At 42.3% G+C, this 17,775-nt stretch overlaps 1 protein-coding gene across 1 annotated transcript in view; it reads left to right on the top strand.

Moving 5' to 3' along the window:
• The window catches only part of LOC126334716 (DNA-directed RNA polymerase III subunit RPC5-like), a 112,762-nt gene that overhangs the window by 35,691 nt on the left and 59,296 nt on the right, over nt 1-17,775 (top strand). Inside the window, exons 3-5 of the mRNA XM_049997230.1 lie at nt 801-973; nt 13,622-13,815; nt 13,904-14,079. Coding sequence (XP_049853187.1) covers nt 801-973; nt 13,622-13,815; nt 13,904-14,079 — 543 coding nt within the window. The remainder of the gene's footprint in view (nt 1-800; nt 974-13,621; nt 13,816-13,903; nt 14,080-17,775) is intronic.

Here is a 17,775-nt window from a genome sequence, read left to right as displayed (position 1 = left end):
AAGATGGGAGTTACAATTATTGAAGGATAAAGTATTTTTTGAGAGGGAGTTGTCACTTTTTAATAATTTTTGAAAGAATTAAACTATTGGAGATGGCGGTCGTGTGTGTGTGTGTGTGTGTGTGTGTGTGTGTGTGTGTGTGTGTGTGTGTGTGTGTTCTTTTTCTGATGAAGGCTGTGGCTGAAAGCAATTATGTAACTGTCTTTTAATTGTGCCTGTCTGCAACTTACTGTGTCGTCTTTATGGTAAGTATCGATCTATCTTTTCCTTACATTGTCTGTAGATAGAAGCTGGGAGTTAAAGCAGCTCATAAATTCATCTCTTCCCTGCTTCTGTACCCCTCCATTCCATTTTTGTTGCCTTTTACATCCCCCCACTCTCCATCTCCCTCTACCTTCCATCTCATCTCCTTTCATACCGACACCCTCTTCCTCTCTCCATCCCTTCCACACCCCACCATTTAGTCTTTCTTCACCTTCCTTTGTGTTCATTCTGTTGTATACACGGTCAGTAATGTAACTTGTTGAATACTTTCTCTACAGCATTATTTTAGTAACCTCTGCTCCTAAAATATTTTCTCCTGCCTTTCTTTTCACTCCCATTTTTCTTTTTCTCTCTTCTCTATCATTATATCTTACTGAAGGACTGATCTAAAATTCATGATCTTTTTTGATATAGCTTTGAGAAGCGGTGCAGTTTTTTCCAATAAACAACATTTTGTTGAAATGTATATTATTAAAGCACATCTGCAATAGAATACGTTGTAATTCTTTTTTTTTTTTTTTTGCATAACTTAACAGAGTTGCATCAAACCAATACATCAGGAGGTTAAACTTGAATTGGAGCTTGACACTTCCAATCCCAATTATGACACCAGCAAGGGAGAACAGATAGCACTGAATGTGGACGGAATGTCCAAGGCACCTTTGAAACATGATAATCGAAAGCAGGAGGATCCTAAATATTTTCAAGGGTGAGTTGTTTTTTTATCTTGTTACAATTGCACAGTATTTTATGATTGTGATGAACTTCAGTCAGAGATTTAGGGCTTCCAGATTTAAAGTAAGCAAAAGAAAGTCTTTTATTTGGTTGCTGTTTTCCTGTGAATGCTCATAACATATCACTGAAGTAGGTGGGACCCATATGAAATATGACAAATAGGGGATGTTGGAAATGTGCAAAGAAAGGCAGCAAGAATGATCACAGATTTGCTGGACCTATGGGAGAGTGTGAAGGAGATGCTAAAATACTAGAACAAATGGACATTTGAAGATTGACACCATCTATCATGTGAAATTCTAGTTACAAAATTTCAACAACCAATTTTAAGTGAGGAATTCATGAATATACTGCAACCGCTTCCCTCTGCCAACCTTTTTATTGTTTCCATAGGCACCACAAAGATATATTTAGACTAATTGTAGCTAATGCAGAGGCTTGTAAGCAATCATTATTTCCACCCTACGTAAGCAAATGGTACGGGAAAAAACTGTAATATGTGGTTCATGGGATGTATCCTCCACATGCACTTTGCAGTGCTTTACAGAGCACTCAAGATTTTTGCTTTAGCTTGGAGTAACTAAACATCTCAAAAAATACGCATCATATGGAAAAAAAAATGTTCCAGAAGAAAAATTAAAAGATGGAGAAATCCAGGATCAGATGATGACAGTATTATGAAAAGGGTAGATTGCTACTCACCATATAGGGAAGATGTTTAGTTGTACACAGGCACAATAAAGAGACTGCTATATATTTAGGCTTTTGCCCACGAGGCCTTCTTGTAAAGTAAAAACACACACACATTCACTCAAGCACACACACACACACACACACACACACACACACACACACACACACACACACACAGACGACTGTCTCTGGCCACTGAGGCCAGACTGCAAGCAACTGCACCTGAAGGGAGATGCAGTCCTTGTGTGATTGGAGTGAGGAGGAGGCTGGGTCGGGGAGGGAAGAGACAGCAGGGCAGGGGCGGGGGAAAGTAAAGTGCTGCTTGTGGGAGCATGCACGGATGTGGTAAGGAGCGGGTAGGACTTTTAGGCGCAGTCATGGGGGGGGGGGGGGGGGGGGAATGAAAAATGTATGAAATTGAGGAAGTAAAAAAAAGGCTCGTGGTGTGTGTTTGTGGAATAAAGGCTGTCTAGTACTAGAGTTAGAGCTGGGAAAGGGGATAGGTGGGTGGGTTTACTAGTCTGTAGATAAATTGCAGGGAGAGTTCCCACCAGTGTAATGCAGGAAAGCTGGTGTTGGTAGGAAGGATCTAGATTATGCAGGCTGTGAAGTGGTCATTGAAGTGGAGCATCTTGTGTTGGAAAGCAAGTTTAGCAACTGCGTAGCCTAGCTGCCTCTCGGCCCCAGGTTATCAGTGACCATTCATGTGGACAGAAAGTTCGTTTGTTTTCATTCCCACGTGTAAAGCAGCACAGTGGTTGTAGCTTACTTGTAGATCATGTGGCTGCTTTCACAGGTAGCCCTGCCTTTGGCAGGATAGGTGATGCCTGTGACCAGAATGGAGGGGTGGTGGTGGGAGAATGTGTGCAACAGGTCTCCCACCTAGGTCTATTGTGGCTATGTGAACCCTGAAGTACTAGATTGGGAACAAGGGTGGAGTTGGGATGGACAAGTATATTGCATAGGTTCAGTGGGAGCAGAATATCACTTTCTGGGGGGGGGGGGGGGGGAGGGAGGAAGGATAATGGGTAGGATATTCCTCGTTTTAGGGATGACATAACATAGGTGGACCCCTGACGGAGAATGTGTCAGTTGCTACAGTCCTGGGTGGTACTGAATCATGAGGTGAGTGGTCCTTTGTGGCTGGTGGGTATGTGGGTGATGGTGGGTGGTTGGAGAGAGAGAGAGAGAGAGAGAGAGAGAGAGAGAGAGAGAGAGAGAGACCTGTTTCTGTACAAGTGTGGGAGGATAATTTCTGTCTGTGAAGATCTCAATGAGACCCTTCATATACTTGGAGAGGCACTGCTAGTTAATACAGATGAGATGTCCACAGTTGGTTAGGCTGTATGGAAGGGACTTCTTAGTATGGAATGGGTGGCAGCTGCCGAAGTGGAGGTAGTTGTTGGTAGGTTTCATATTGACAGAGGTACTAATGTAGCCATCTTTTAGGTGGAGGTCCACATCAAGGAAAATAGCTTGTTGATTTGAGGAGGAACATAGGAAGTGAATGAGGGAGAAGGTGTTGAGGTTCTGAAGGAATGTGGGTAGGTTGTCCTCACCCTGAGTCCAAATCACTAAGTGTCATCAGTGAATCTGAACCAGGTAAGTGATTTAGGATTCTCGATGGTTAGGATGGATTCCTTTAAATGGCTCATGAATAAGCTGGCATTCAGAGGTGCCATGTGGGTGCCTGTTGCTGTACCACAGATATGTTTTTTTTTTATAGGTTTGTAGGAGGGTGAGGATATAGTTGGTCGTGGTGACCAGTAACGGCTTTGTAGGTTTAGGGTCAGTTGGGATTTGGGAAAAGTTGGTGTGGAGTAGCAGCAAGGCCATGGGCTTTGGGGATGTTAGTGTAGTGGGAGGTGTCATCAGTAGTGATCAGCAGGACTCTGTGTAGTAAAGGAGCAGGAACTGTGGAGAGTCGGTGGAGGAAACGGTTGGTTCCTTTTGTATAGGAGAGTAGGTTATGGATAATAGACTGAAGGTGTTGATCAATTAGAGATTCTCTAAATGGTGCATAGGAACTGGCCACCATGGGGTGTCCTGGGTGGCTGGTTTTATGGATTTTAAGGAAGTTGGAGTGTGGGGTGTAGTAAAGGTGGGGGCAGGGGAGGGGGGGGGGAGGCAGGAGGAGAAGTTCTCAGTTGGGCTTAAGGATTTGAGGATAGACTGGGGCTCCTGTTATATTTCTGGAACGGGGTCACTGGGGCAGGATTTGTAGGTGAACGAATCTGAAAGCTGGTGGAGTCCTTCAGGCAGATAATCCCTGTGGTTCGAAACCATAGTGTTGGAGTCTTTATGGCAGATAATATTATAGGGTCAGGACCAGTTTTTAGGTGGTGGAATGCAGTTCTTTTTGTGGGTGTAAGTTTAGCTTTCATGTTCAGGGATTTGAAGAATGATGGTGAGGTGAGGTTAGGTTGGATGTTAAGAAATTCTGGAATGTTAACAGAGAGTGGTTTGGGGACAGGATGGGCTGGATCACAGTTGGATGGAAGAGTGAATTGAATCAGGCAAGACTCAACATTGGCTTTGGTTTGAGTCTGTTTCCACTGTAGGGACCAGGAGAAGGAGAGATGGATTTTAACGAGTCGAATTTGGGCCGAGGGCAAGAAGTCTTTTGGAAAGGACTGATACTTCTACTTCTGTGGGACTGAGGCGTAGTAGATTATTTACCAGACTTTGAAATGTTTAAATGTGAAAGTTTTACAGTCAAGTCAAATTTACAAAATCAAATTAACTTTTTGACAATGGTACCAACTTTTTACAAGTTTACTACAGAAAAGTCTATCTTTTTCTTGAAAATGTAAACTACAGTAGAATTCTAACCACAAAATCGCACAAACAATAAGGTACACAGTGCGTTATTACAACTAGAAATAACTTGTAAAGGAAGACAGTTGCCTCAGTGTGGTTACATTACTAGCCTAATACTCGTAGTTAGACTGTCATACATGTAACTAAGGGCTAGGCAGGCTAGGACCAACTCTTATAGATTGTCAGCCGGCTGGTAATATGTGTGGAGGAGAGGCTGCGCGCGCATCCAGGAGTGGCAGCATCTGATGGTTCTAGAGTCTGCCAATTCCTGAGGCCCACCTTACAACTGCACACATTTATCTCAGTTGTGGAATCTATGTGGATCACTACACCCATTTCCCCTTTGGAGACTGAGTGTGTCTGATTCCCTGGGCAAGGGGTGGATGGCGGCGATGTGGAAATGATGTATATGTTCTGGAGGCCTCAGAGATTAGATGGGAGATCAAGTCCCACTCAATGGGTAACTTAGAATATGGGCAAAATTTTACATTGCGAGAAGTGGTCTGAAACAGCCCCCCCCTTCCTCCCCCCTCTTCCTTCTGTCCCCCATAGGAGCATGAGACAATAAGACTGGCGATGGGCAGTTCGAGCCTGCATCCCTGATGATGAGTGTGGAAGATGGCGGTGCCTCTGCAGTGGGCTGAAGCTGTGCAGATGTCAGACCAGTGAAGGTGTATCCACCGGATGGAGGGAGAGTGGAGTTGGTGCTGCTGTGCTGGAGGCTGCAAAGTCATAGGCTCATCGGACAGAGGTGTTGACACTGGTGGTGGTGGTGGTGGTGGTGGTGGTGGTGGTGGTAGAGGAGGCTGGAATATTGGCAGATGGGCAGCACCCATTGACTGGATGGTAGTGCAGCTGGAATGAGGGGGGGGGGGGGGGGGGGTTGGATGGTCACCTGGACTCAAGGCTGATTTCGATGGTGCCGAATCACCTGATCTCCAGTCCAGAGGACGTAGACACAGTGGCTGTTCTGATGCATGATGACTGCTGGTAACCATTGGGGGTGCTGACCAAAACCACACTCCCAGGCTGCCGTCCTCGGGGTAAAGCTTGGTACGGTGTAACATGATGGTGGTGAGATATCAGATGGAGGAGGTGGAGCAGCATGCTTGGCTGGAGCCAATAGAGAAGCTAGGCAGGGCTGCGGGAACCTATAGGAGCCATCTGAAAGGTCATCAGAAAAAATGTGTGGAATTCCTGCAGATATTTTTTCTTGTCCGTCATAAATGTGCGAGCCTTGTGCTCAGCTTCCGCATTAGATTGGGGGTTAAAGGGAGGGGGACGAACATGGAAAACGCCTGACCAACACAGAAATCATGAAATGCCTGAGACGGGAACTGACGTCTGCTGTCAGAAATTAGAGTAACTGGGACACCTCTACAGGAAAAATTCTTGAGAGAGCCTTAAATAGTGACTTGTAGTCACCAATGAGGGCCAGACCACATATAGAAATTGCATATGAATTCAGAAAACATATTCAGGAATGGACCCGCTAAATCCACAAGGATGAGTTTCCAGGGCTAGGTTGCTGGAGGCCACGGGGAGGGAAAAGCTTTGGGAATCGCCTGTTAACTAGCACACCAGGGACTTGCAGCAACCAAATGCTCCAAATGTTGGACCAGTACACATGTCTGTGAGCGAAAGTTTTGGTGCAGGAAATACACAGTGACCCTTATGTAATAGCTGTAAGACCGGGTGATGATGGTGCAAGACTAAGTAGTTATAAAGAGGATGAGAAGTTTGACCCAGAGGACAAGAAGACCAACCCTCCTGGACGTGGAGGATTGTTTTCTTCAGGAGAGAGTCTGATGCTGTTGCCAAGGTGACTTGGGCACTATTGATCGGAAACCCACCTACTGCTGGGTGGGGCGAGATATCCAAAGAAAAACACGAGCTCTTCTCAGTGAAACTTAGGGTCTGGGCCAACAGGTGGGATAAGGCGTCTGTGCTGGAGTGGCACCCAATGAGGCAAAAATGAATTATATTTGGAGAGGAGCAAGGTCCACCGCTGCAACCTGGGCTGACAGACTAAACCACTGAACTAATGGCTTGTGCTCTGAAATTATTTGGAATTTGTTGCCATACAAGAGAATGTGAAATTTTGTGACCACATATGCAATGGGCAGAGCCTCCTTCTTGATCTAATAGTAGTGGACCTTTGCTGTACTGAGAATTTTGTATGCAAACCCCATTGGCAGATTGAGTCGTCTGCATTCTGATGGGCGAGAGCTGCCCCCATGCCATACTGCAGGGTATCTATATTCAAAACCAGTGGTTTGTCAGGCTCAAAAGTAGCCAATCTGAGGCATTTCTTTAGTGTGGTGAAGGCCTGGCCGCTTGATCGAGATCAGACAAAGGATCCTCCCTTGTGGAGGAGGGGAGGTAGAGAGGTTGTGCAGTGGTGGATACTCTGGAATGAACCCGTGCTAATAGGCAGTTTCACCAGAAAAGTCTTTAGTTTTGGCAACAACAAAGGATGTGCCAGGTCAGTCAGTGACAAGATTCTTCATGGTTTACCACTGCTGTGAGATGATGTGGCCCAGATACTCAAGAGATGATTGGAAAAATTTGGACTTCTGCAGATTGCAGTGTAGACCTACAGCTCAGAATTGATGAAACTGCTGCACTAGTTGCAGGCGCAGCTGTTGTGACAGAACTAAAACCTCAGTGACAATCTTGTTAGAATCCTGGTCCTGAACAGGTCCTGGCGATGACACTTCCTGGGTACTCATATCAGCGTCTTTGATGATGCGTTCTGTGCAGTTGAGTGGAAGACTACGGCAATGTTGCCTTTTTTTGACACTTATGACAAATAGCTAAACACTGGGAATGCTATGATCTGTCATGCTGGGAGCAACAAGATGCACAGGATGGCAACACGGAGCTGTGGCTGGGACGCTGTATATGCACTGTGTGGAAGCCACTGGGTCAGCCATCTTGGACCGCTCTGACGTCATCCCTGGATGCAGCTGGTCACCCTGTACTGCCACGACATCGCACCAGGCTTCCAGTTTCTTATATAATTGGGCAATTGATAAAATCTCTTCGAGGGAGGGTTCTCTAATTAGAGGGTCCATTGCTGGACTTCCATTGGGGGGGTATTGAGGCAGGGCTGATGATAGTCATGAACCATGACATGTACGTATGGTTCTTTTTACTTGGCAATGACAAAATGGCACTTGCAACTAGTGCCATGGAGGGTCGCAGCCTAGATATGATGAGACTGATGGGGCTGCTTCTTGCATTTGCAGAATTCAACCCTATCTGCCAAGACGTGTGTGCAGTGCTGATAATACAAGGACAGCAACAAACATAAACTGTCAGGCAGCTGGAGCTGAGGAGGAAAGATAGCCAGATAAGACAGTTTAGAGAGCAACACGGCAAAGCCTGTTGCATGACCATGATGAGATTGTTCTGTTGTTGCTGGAAGCTCACTGCAATGCAACCAGCTGCTGCAGCATGGACAAAAACAGTGCATGACACACCTCCATAACATGGAAGGCATGGAAATGTTGCCGTAGATGGTGTTCATGTGCTTCCCAAGCTCCTGCTGCCTCATCAGATGGCTGAAGCTGAGGAGGAAAGAGAGCTGGAGATGTAGGTTTAGACAGCAACACCACAAAGCCTTTTGCATGACCATGATGAGATTGCCCTGTTTTTGCACAAGTGTTTGAAGCAGAGACTTCATGTCACAACAAATGCATAAAGCAACCACCCAATGAAAAACACTGAAAACATGGTCCTACTCATCACCAGGGTACTCTGTATCCACCTGAACACACAGTATAAAGGACAACAGTTTTTTATGTCTAGAAATAACTTGTACAAGAAGACACTTACCACTGAATGGATACACTAGTAGTCTGATACTCCTAGTCAGAATATCACCATGTAATTGGGGGCAAGGTTGACCAAGCCCGACTCTATAAGCTGTTGGTCGGCCAGTAGAGTGCACAGAGGAGAGGCTGCACATGCATCATTGTGTGCTGGCCTCTGATGGTTCTAGCATGTGCCAACTTCTGTGGCACACCTTAAAACTGCATGATGGATTTCAGATGTGAGTCACTATAGTTCTTAATTCCAAAAAAATGGAAAAAATTAATTTTGTTGATTACATTGCCATCTACCAAGAATGGAAAATAAAATATTTTTTGTAAACCTTAGGTGTTTTTTTTTGTGTAGAATCCATATCTGCAGTAAAGATGAGGGGTTCCCATTCAAAAATAAAAAGTTGACCCTCCTCTTGCATGGGAGGGGTGTGGGCAGGTTAAGAGGCAGCCAGTTTTAGCACAGATATGCTAACTTTTCTTCTGGGACATATATTTTTTATGATATGCATTTAAAAAAATATTTAGTTGTCCCAAGTCAAGAAAAACCCCTGTAGATGTGAACAAGATGTGGAAGTTAGCACCAGATCTTTAATTTTGAGAATTATATTTTAGAGTAACTCAAAGCAGTGGGAACATTTACCAAATAAAGTCTGTATGAGCTCTGAAAGTGGGTTACAATTGTTATTTTTAGAAGAGAAAGGTAGTTGATTATGGTTCTTAATAGAGCTGGCATGATGATGATGATGATGATGATGATGATGACTATTCATATGGAACTGCCAACAGTAAATATGAGACACAAAAATGAAAGAATTCCAATGCAATACTTACGTATTTTTTCTCCTGCTCATAAAACTCAGGAGTTCTCCATAGTAGCTCCATTGCCTAACTGTTTAGCGACATGCCTCGATGCAAAGGATTGTTGCTAGACAAATCATCTCTTTTTATGGAATTTTCTAAAGCACAGAATAATTAAAGCAGATGGTAGAAACCAACCACAACACATGTTGTTTACGTACACACAAAACAGAGCTGGCTACGTGGAAGCTTTGACGTCACAGCCAGAAGCTATCACTGCGCTGGGATTGGTTTATATCACACACCTGGTGCATAGCACTTGTCATTCTTCACTTGCAAAACTGTTATGCTGCCAACCTGAAACATATACATAAAGTGCAAAGTTTCAGCAGCCTTGGTATAAATCAGTAGCTTATGATTGATAAAATACAATCACAGAAATAGATTATGATCAGCTTAAGTATGCTAGTGTAAAAAGTAAAGTTGTCATGAATCCAATAGTTAGTTTGGACACTATAGTGATTTAGTATACTTGTTCGTATTGGAGGTGGTGTGACATGGTCTTCTTCTGACTTTGAGCTGACGTGCCCAGCCAGTTAAACGGAAACTAATAGTTTGAGGTGGATTCCAAACTGCAGTGCAGCTCAGTATTTTTCACACTGACAAGCATTTTCAGACATGAAAGAAGTGATAAGTACCAGATAAAAATCCTAGGAGCAGCTGGTGATCAAACCCTTCAGACCTGATCTGCAGTCTGGCATGTAGCAACAGAGCCACGAAGTATGCATCACAATTCGACAGATTTGAGCTTTCTGCAGATTTGAAATGTGCAACTTAGAAATTTAAGATAATCAAGAGTTTCTCACACACAGACTAAAAATAAAAACTGAGCTAAAATGTAAGTTCTAAGAAAAACAGAGAAAACATTGTCTTTATGACAGTTTCTTATTATTTGTGTAATTACATCTTTTTTTACAAGGTGTACAACTTTGCTTCCACCATTTACCGATAAGTGGCGGCAACAGTGAGTAGCTTCGCAGATGTCAGGCAGTTAGTTTGGATCTCAGTCAACATAACCTCATTCAAACATTATAAAATTTGTGTTTACATCATAAAGTTGTTCTTGATTGAAAATATCAGTTTACGAGCGTAATTATCATCATTTGTGGGAGGTGTTACTGTTTTGTTTCAATTTGAAGAAAACAGTGGCTGAGTTTCATTGAATGCTCTCAAGTATGTATTGTAAGGATGCTGTTAGTGAAAGAACATTTGTGAATGTTTTCAAAGCTTCAGGAACAGTAATTTTAACATCATAGACTGGCGTAATGGTGGAAGAGAGAATGTTTTCGAAGATGCAGAATTGGTGACATTGCTGAGTGAAGACACATCAAACTCGAGAAGAATTGGCATGGTTAGTGGGAGTGACACAGCAAGCCATTTCAAAATGTCTCAAGGCTATGGGCATGATTCAGCAAGAAGGGACTTGGGTCCCGTGTGAGCTGAAACCAAGAGACATTAAATGGCATTTGTGTGTTTGTGAGCAGTTGCTTCAGAGGTAAAACGGTAAGAGGTTTCTGCATCCCATTGTGACCAGAGACAAAAATGGGTTCATTATGATAACCGTAAAAGCAAAAAATCATGAGTATATCCCAGCCATGATTCCACATCCACGGCCAAACTGAGTATTCATGGCTCCAAGATAATACTCTGCTTTAGGTGGGACAAGCTTGGCGTTGTGTACTATGAGGTGATAAAACCAAGTGAAACAATCACAGGTGCTCATTATCAAATGCAATTAATGTGTTTGAGCAGAGCATTAGAAGACAAACAGCCGCAGTACAGTGAGAGGCATGATAAAGTGATTTTGCAGCACAACATTCGACCCGACGTTGCAAAAGAGGTCAAAATGTACTTGGAAATGTTAAACTGGAAAGTCTTACCCCACCTATCGTATTCTCCAGACATTGCTTCTTCTGACTATCACCTGTTTAGGTCAATGGCCTGGCTGACCAACACTTCCGATCTCGTGAAGAAGTCACAAATTGGATCGATTTGTGGATTGCTTCAAAAGATGAATAATTTTTTCGACGCGGTATTCTACACTGGCGAAAGGCAGGAGAAAGTAGTGGCCAATGATAGAAAATACTTTGACTGATACATGTGTAACCAATTTGTTTAATAAAAGCCTCAAGTGTTGGGGGGGAAAATGGTGGAAGCAAAGTTGTAAACCTTGTAGAACATTTAATAAAAAGAGGTATGCGCTGACTCCTGTGGCCTTAAGGCTGGGTTAAGAGCCCTATAGTATCACTTAATAAGAGGTAAAATTTACATGTGCAGAATAAGCAAACATCAGGTTGTGGATAATATTTTGGTAAAGGAAGGAGAAAATAGTTCTTTTATAAATTTCATTCATCAAACAAAAAAAAAAAAAAGTACTTAATTTTTAAGTTGTAGGCCTTAACTAAAAAGGAGAGTGTTCTTGAAAACTTTGTTATTTAAATAATTAATTTGGAAATAAATAATTAATTTGGAAAAACATGCAGAGTGCAGTACTTTTCTTTAGGCTGTATAAAATATTAATTGGTTATAAAAAGTTTTTAACATGTAAAAATTATTGTTCTAACAAAGGTTGCAGTGTTAGTTCAGTGTAGAATGGTTTTCTTTGTGCATTTATGTATAGAAACTTTTTTTCTTCAGATCTTCCTTTTCTCAGGCTTCAACCTTGATACCTTGATGCCATTCCCAGCAGTGGATGCTCAGAGTTGGTTTTCTTTTTTTGTTGTTTCATTCAATACATCTTTTTGAAACACTTATGTTTTCACCACTATTCAACATCACTGGAAGTTGTTTGTGTGTACACAGTTCATGGCTTTTCCTTGGTGTCTTTGGCCAAAACAACCCCAAAGTTTCTGAAGTTGTTATGTTAAGCCATCCATCAAATTTGTTAGGAATTGTATTTTTGTGCAGGCAGTAGGGAGAAGTCATGATAACACTCAAGACAACATCACATTTCTCAGCTCTTTTCCATTTTTCTTTAAGCCCAAAGTCGTGATCGCAGCTTAAGTAAGAGTGGCTTGGGACAACACAATATAGTTGTTAGAAATATATCCAAGGAAACAATAGCATCTTATTCTTTTTTGGCCACCACAGTTTTTGCTTCAGACAACTATTTTTCCTCTCTCTCTCTCTCTTTTTTTTTTTTTTTTAATGTCATTCACTATGCAGCTGGCAATTTCATTGCCTCCCTGGCCACTCGTAAACCTCATGAAGGGGGGGGGGGGGGAGACACTTATTGTTGTCAGCCAAATGCAAACTCGCTCAGATTCAAACAAGACAATTGGTGTAAGTATTATAATTGGCAGTGGTTTAATGTTGGTATAGAAAACACTTGATGAAAGCCAAGTGAAAATGTATGGGTATCACTTATAGGAGCTGCTGATTCTTCGTGATCTTGTTTCATCATTTCTCTGAATTGCATTGCTTCCTGTGGTGAATTTGAACTCAGTTGGTGTGTAGTTTTTTGTTTGTCATGTCAACTCTTGCTACTTTGTGCAGTTAACAACTAAAAAACTAAAGCCTTAAAACAGTTCTTGGACTATTCTCACTGTCTTAGAATACGCATAGCCTGTAAGTTTAACATTAGTGCTCTAGGCCAACCTTATTAGGCAGGGTTTTTTTGGAGAAACAGTTTGTTTCTTACTTCCCTCATAACTTTTCCCTTTCAACCTCCCCTTCTTCTTAAATTAGGAAACACTATTTCTCCCCTTTTGTAACATTTTTTTTAGTGCATCTGTTAGTAAAGCTCCACATCACACTTAAACCACTGAACACATAAAAAAAAAAGCGCATCCAACTAACCTCAAAACCAGTCACATGGTGCTTGGCACATAGACCGATTTTGATACAAGGCAGGTGCCACTTAGATCCAGGCACATTCTTGTGGCCAAAGTTTGAACCATTTTCAGATTTAATATCACATAATCCTGTTTTTACCTTACTGGTTTAGGCTTATGGCCGATATTTTAGCAATAAAATGGAAATAAATCGTTGTGATACCTAACACGGTTTTTATTTCCCTAACATGGTTTTTATTTTCGTTCGACGATTGTGGTACCATCTATAAAATAAGTTACTAGAAGTACTGTTCAATCACAGGAAGTGTTACTTTTTCAAGCATGTATGGAAAATTGATAGAAGTTGGAGAAATAAAATAATTAAAGACATTTATTTTATTTAATCAGTGGGAATATTTTTGTGAGGAAATGTATCTTACCAACAGGTGAGAGGTCTGTAGAGAAGACTGTGTTTTTATAAGCTGATCATACCAATAGGTGAGAGGTCTGTAGAGAATACTGTATTGTTATAAATTGGGGCTGTCATTAAGATACTATTCCTGAACTTCATTAGTTTAAGTTCTTGCAAAACTTTCTGAAGAGATTGCCTTCCTTAAGCACATTATATTTTTTTCTTGTTCCAAACAGTACAATGATGGACAAGCAAGTATTGCAGTCAACAAGAGCTGTAGTAGGATGCTCTCAGTATGCAATTGCAGTTGTGAATGACAAAGAGTTGCATGCAACTCCACTTCAAGGAATTGTACACCTGAAACCTTCATTTGGCTACCTTGATAAGTCTGATAAACGAGCAAAAGACGAATCGAAGGAAAAAGGAGATGGTATGTAATATACACAATAAAAATTGTATAGCTGCTTGTACAAGAACTCCTCATTACTCCGTTGATTTTTCTATGGTTGTTGTACTAGGAGAAAATGAAGATGAAGAAGAAGAAGCAGAACAAGTTACAGTGAAATTTGCACGTCAGGAGAATGATAGATTGAAACGATTAAGAGAGCGATCATTTGGCTACTTGAGCAAAAAAAGTGCAGAAGAACCATGGTATTACACACAGTACTTTGGGAGATTCTCAGAAAAAGCAGAGGTATGTAAGTATTTAGAAAATTGACTATTAAATTGTTACTAGATGGTGATTTGAAGGTTGTGGAGGGGAGGGAAGAGAACATAGTTAGCAATGGATGAGTACATGAACATGATGTGGGTAAAAAGCATCTTTTGCATTTATTTAGGACAAAGTATGGGAGTAAGGCCATGAAGATGTGTTGAGAGTGCCTGAATAGCTCACTTGGGAAGAGCATTGCCACAAAAGGCAAGGTTCTGGTTTCAAGCCCCAGTTCAGCTCACAGTTAATCCACCAGGAATTTTCATAACAGTGCATACTCTACTGCAGAGAGAAATGTTAATTCTGGAAACAATCCCCTAGGCTGTGGCTAAGCCATTTCTCCATATTATCCATTCTTCCAGAAATGCTAGTCCTGCAAGATATGCAGGATAACATGTGGAAATTTTGGAAACTAGAAGAAGAGAGGTACTGACAGAAATGAGCCTGTAAGGGCAGATCATGAATCACTCCTTGACTGCTCAGTCAGTAGTATTACTGCCGCAAAAGGTGAGGTTCTGGGTTTGATTCTCTGTCTGGATCACAGCTTTAATCTTGCAGGAAATTTCATAACACCACTTCCTCAGCAGCAGAGTGAAACATTCATTCTGGAAAGATGATTAAAATAAATTGTGTCTTTAAACGGTTTGGGGTAGAGCAAGTAGAGGTTTGTTTTGTTGTCAGTGTGTGCCTTCATTTCACTGTTTATTTTAAATAATTAAGAAATAATAATATCAGACACAGCACTTTCATCAAAAGCTCTTCTATAAATTCTATCGTTCCATTGTGACCAGTTAATTTGCCCCCACTGAGAGAATCTCTGCTCATAGACTAACACCTTCAACCTATTACCGGGAATCTATCCTCCTATATAAAAGATACCAACCGTTTCCTCGACCGACTCTCCATAGTTCCTTTCCCTTTACCACACGGTGCCGTGCTCGTCACTATTGATGCCACCTCCCTGTACACAAACATTCATAAAGCCCATGGCCTTACTGCTATCGAACACTACCCTTCCAGATGCCCTATGGATTCCACACCAACAACCTCCTTCCTAGTCTCCATGACCAACTATATTCTCACCCACAATTACTTCTCCTTTGAATACATTACCTCCAAACAAATCCACATTACGGCTATGGGCACCTGCATGGCACCATCCTATGGTAACCTATTCATGGGCCATCTGGAGGAATGTTTCCTAAAAACCCAGAATCATAAACCCCTCACCTGGTACAAATTCATTGATGACATCTTTGCTATCTGGATTGAAGGTGAAAACACCTTATTGACATTCCTCCAGAACCTCAAAAACATCACCCCCATTTGCTTCACCTGGTCCTACTCAACCCAACAAGTCACCTTCCTAGATGTTGACCTCCACCTCAGAGATGGCTACATCAGTACCTCCGTCCATATAAAACCTTCTAACCACCAGCAATATCTCCACTTTAACAGCTGCCACCCGTTTCATACCAAGAAGTTCCTTCCTTACAGCCTAGCCACCCATGGTTGTCACATCTGCAGTGACGAGCAGTCTCCCTCTAAATATACTGAGGTTTCACTGAAGTCTTCACTGGCTGTAATTATCCTCCCATCCTTGTACAAAAACAAATCTCCGGTGCCTTATCTTTCCAGTCTCCCACCATCTCCCAAAGTCACACAGTCCAGCCACAGAGGAGCGTTCCTCTCGTAACTCAGTACCGTGTGGGACTGGAGCAACTGAATTACATTCTCCACGAGCTCTCGTCGTGCCCTGAAATGAGAAATGTCCTACCCACTATCCCTCCCACCCCTCCTACCATGGTATTCCGCCGTCCACCGAACCTACACAATATACTCGTCCATCCTTACACAACCCCTGCTCCCAATCCCTAACCTCATGGCTCATACCCCTGCAATAGACCTAGATGCAAGACCTGTCCCATACATTCTCCTACCACCACCTACTCCAGTCCAGTCACTAACATCAACTATCCCGTCAAAGGCAGGGCTACCTGGGAAACCAGTCATGTGATTTACAAGCTAAGCTGCAACCACTGTGCTGCATTCTATGTAGGTATGACAGTGACAACCAACAAGCTGTCTGTTCGCATGAATGGCCACTGACAAACTGCGGCCAAAAAAAGAGGACCACCCTGTAGCTGAACACACTGCCAAACATGATACCCCTCATCTCAATGACTGCTTCACAGCCTGTGCCATATGGATCCTTCCCACCAGCACCAGCTTTTCTGACCAGCTTTTCTGAGTTGCGCAGGTGGGAACTTTCCCTGCAATACATCCTATGTTCCCGTAACCCTCCTGGCCTCAACCTTCGTTAGTCACTGTCCTCACCCATCCAGCCCCCTCCCTGTTCCCATTCCAGCACTACACAACCGTCATTTCACTGCCATACCCAGTCTTTTATTTTCTTTTATTTCCCTCCTTTCTGCTACTTCCCCCCCCCCCCCCCCCCCCCCCCCTATTTGAGCATTGCACTCAATATTGAAGTTTGGACTTTTATACACTTTTGTGCGGACAATATTCTTAACCTCCAGTCACAGACTCCAGGTGTCATAGACCCTTAATTATGTTGTTCTTTACTCTACTTCTCTGTACTGTTTTTTCTTTAGTATGTATTAACTTCATTAATTACCATTTCTCTTAGTTCTTTCTGACACTTATAAATATAAAACTTGACAAAGCTAGTGGAATATAGAATTTAAATTTACCAGAATAATCTCTACAAAATGTGTGATTTTTGTCACGATACTGTGCTTTTCCTTCTAGGCACAGTAACTATTCCTTACATACAGGTTGATACTATGAATGCTCTTCCTCCTTCCCTTTTGGTAGGTGCGCCCCTTTAAACTTCCTAATCTGCTATGGTACAGGTCAATCACCTTCTTGGTGCTTCTGCCTGCACAGTGTAGGTCAGCCTCTCTTGGGTCTGCCTATCTGCCCTTTTCATCCAATAAATGCTGGGTGCGCCCTCCTCCTCCTTCCTGAGTAGGCTTCATAGTTTACTGCCCTAGTATACAGCTTTATGTCTACTGCCGCTAAATATTATACTGCCACTTCACACTTCTGTCTTACTTCTTGGTACCTTATTTGATCCCCTAGAGTCCTCCACTACTTTTCAACTTCTACACTTTCAGTAGACCTCACATTTATATAGAATTCACTATATCATACCTTTCGTTATTCTAGACTTGTCCCACTACCCTACAAATCATCAGATCAAATATTCTACTGGTATTCCTACATAATTATCACCATTAGTTCCACCCTGACTTATGCTCATTAGCTCTTCATTTCTCACACTTCCTTGTGCAATGTAGAACTGTCTCTGTTCTTATACCTATGAATAAATATATAAGAAGTGATAAGAGGGAAAAAAAGGGGCGATGCAGAGCCATCATATATCAGCCACACAATATGTGCACCTACACAGATGTAAATAGGTCTTTATTCCCTTACATCTCTTGGCGGTTCTGACATCGCTTTAGGTTTCTAACCCATAATTTTTATGTTTGTGTCTAAGTATAATTTTGTGTGTATGTCGATGTGTGTTCATGCAGGCTGATTCTTCAGCCTACTTATTCGAAATAAGTTGAAGGTTATAGGAAACCAAGGAGAATGAGTAGGAATTCAGCGATAGAAGTGTATGCATATGGAAAGAGGGAAACATAGGTC

This window comes from Schistocerca gregaria, chromosome 2 (assembly GCF_023897955.1).
Source record: "Schistocerca gregaria isolate iqSchGreg1 chromosome 2, iqSchGreg1.2, whole genome shotgun sequence".
NCBI classification, from domain to species: domain Eukaryota; kingdom Metazoa; phylum Arthropoda; class Insecta; order Orthoptera; family Acrididae; genus Schistocerca; species Schistocerca gregaria.
Note: the sequence above shows the minus strand (reverse complement) of the source record. Positions and strands in the feature narration are given on the sequence as shown.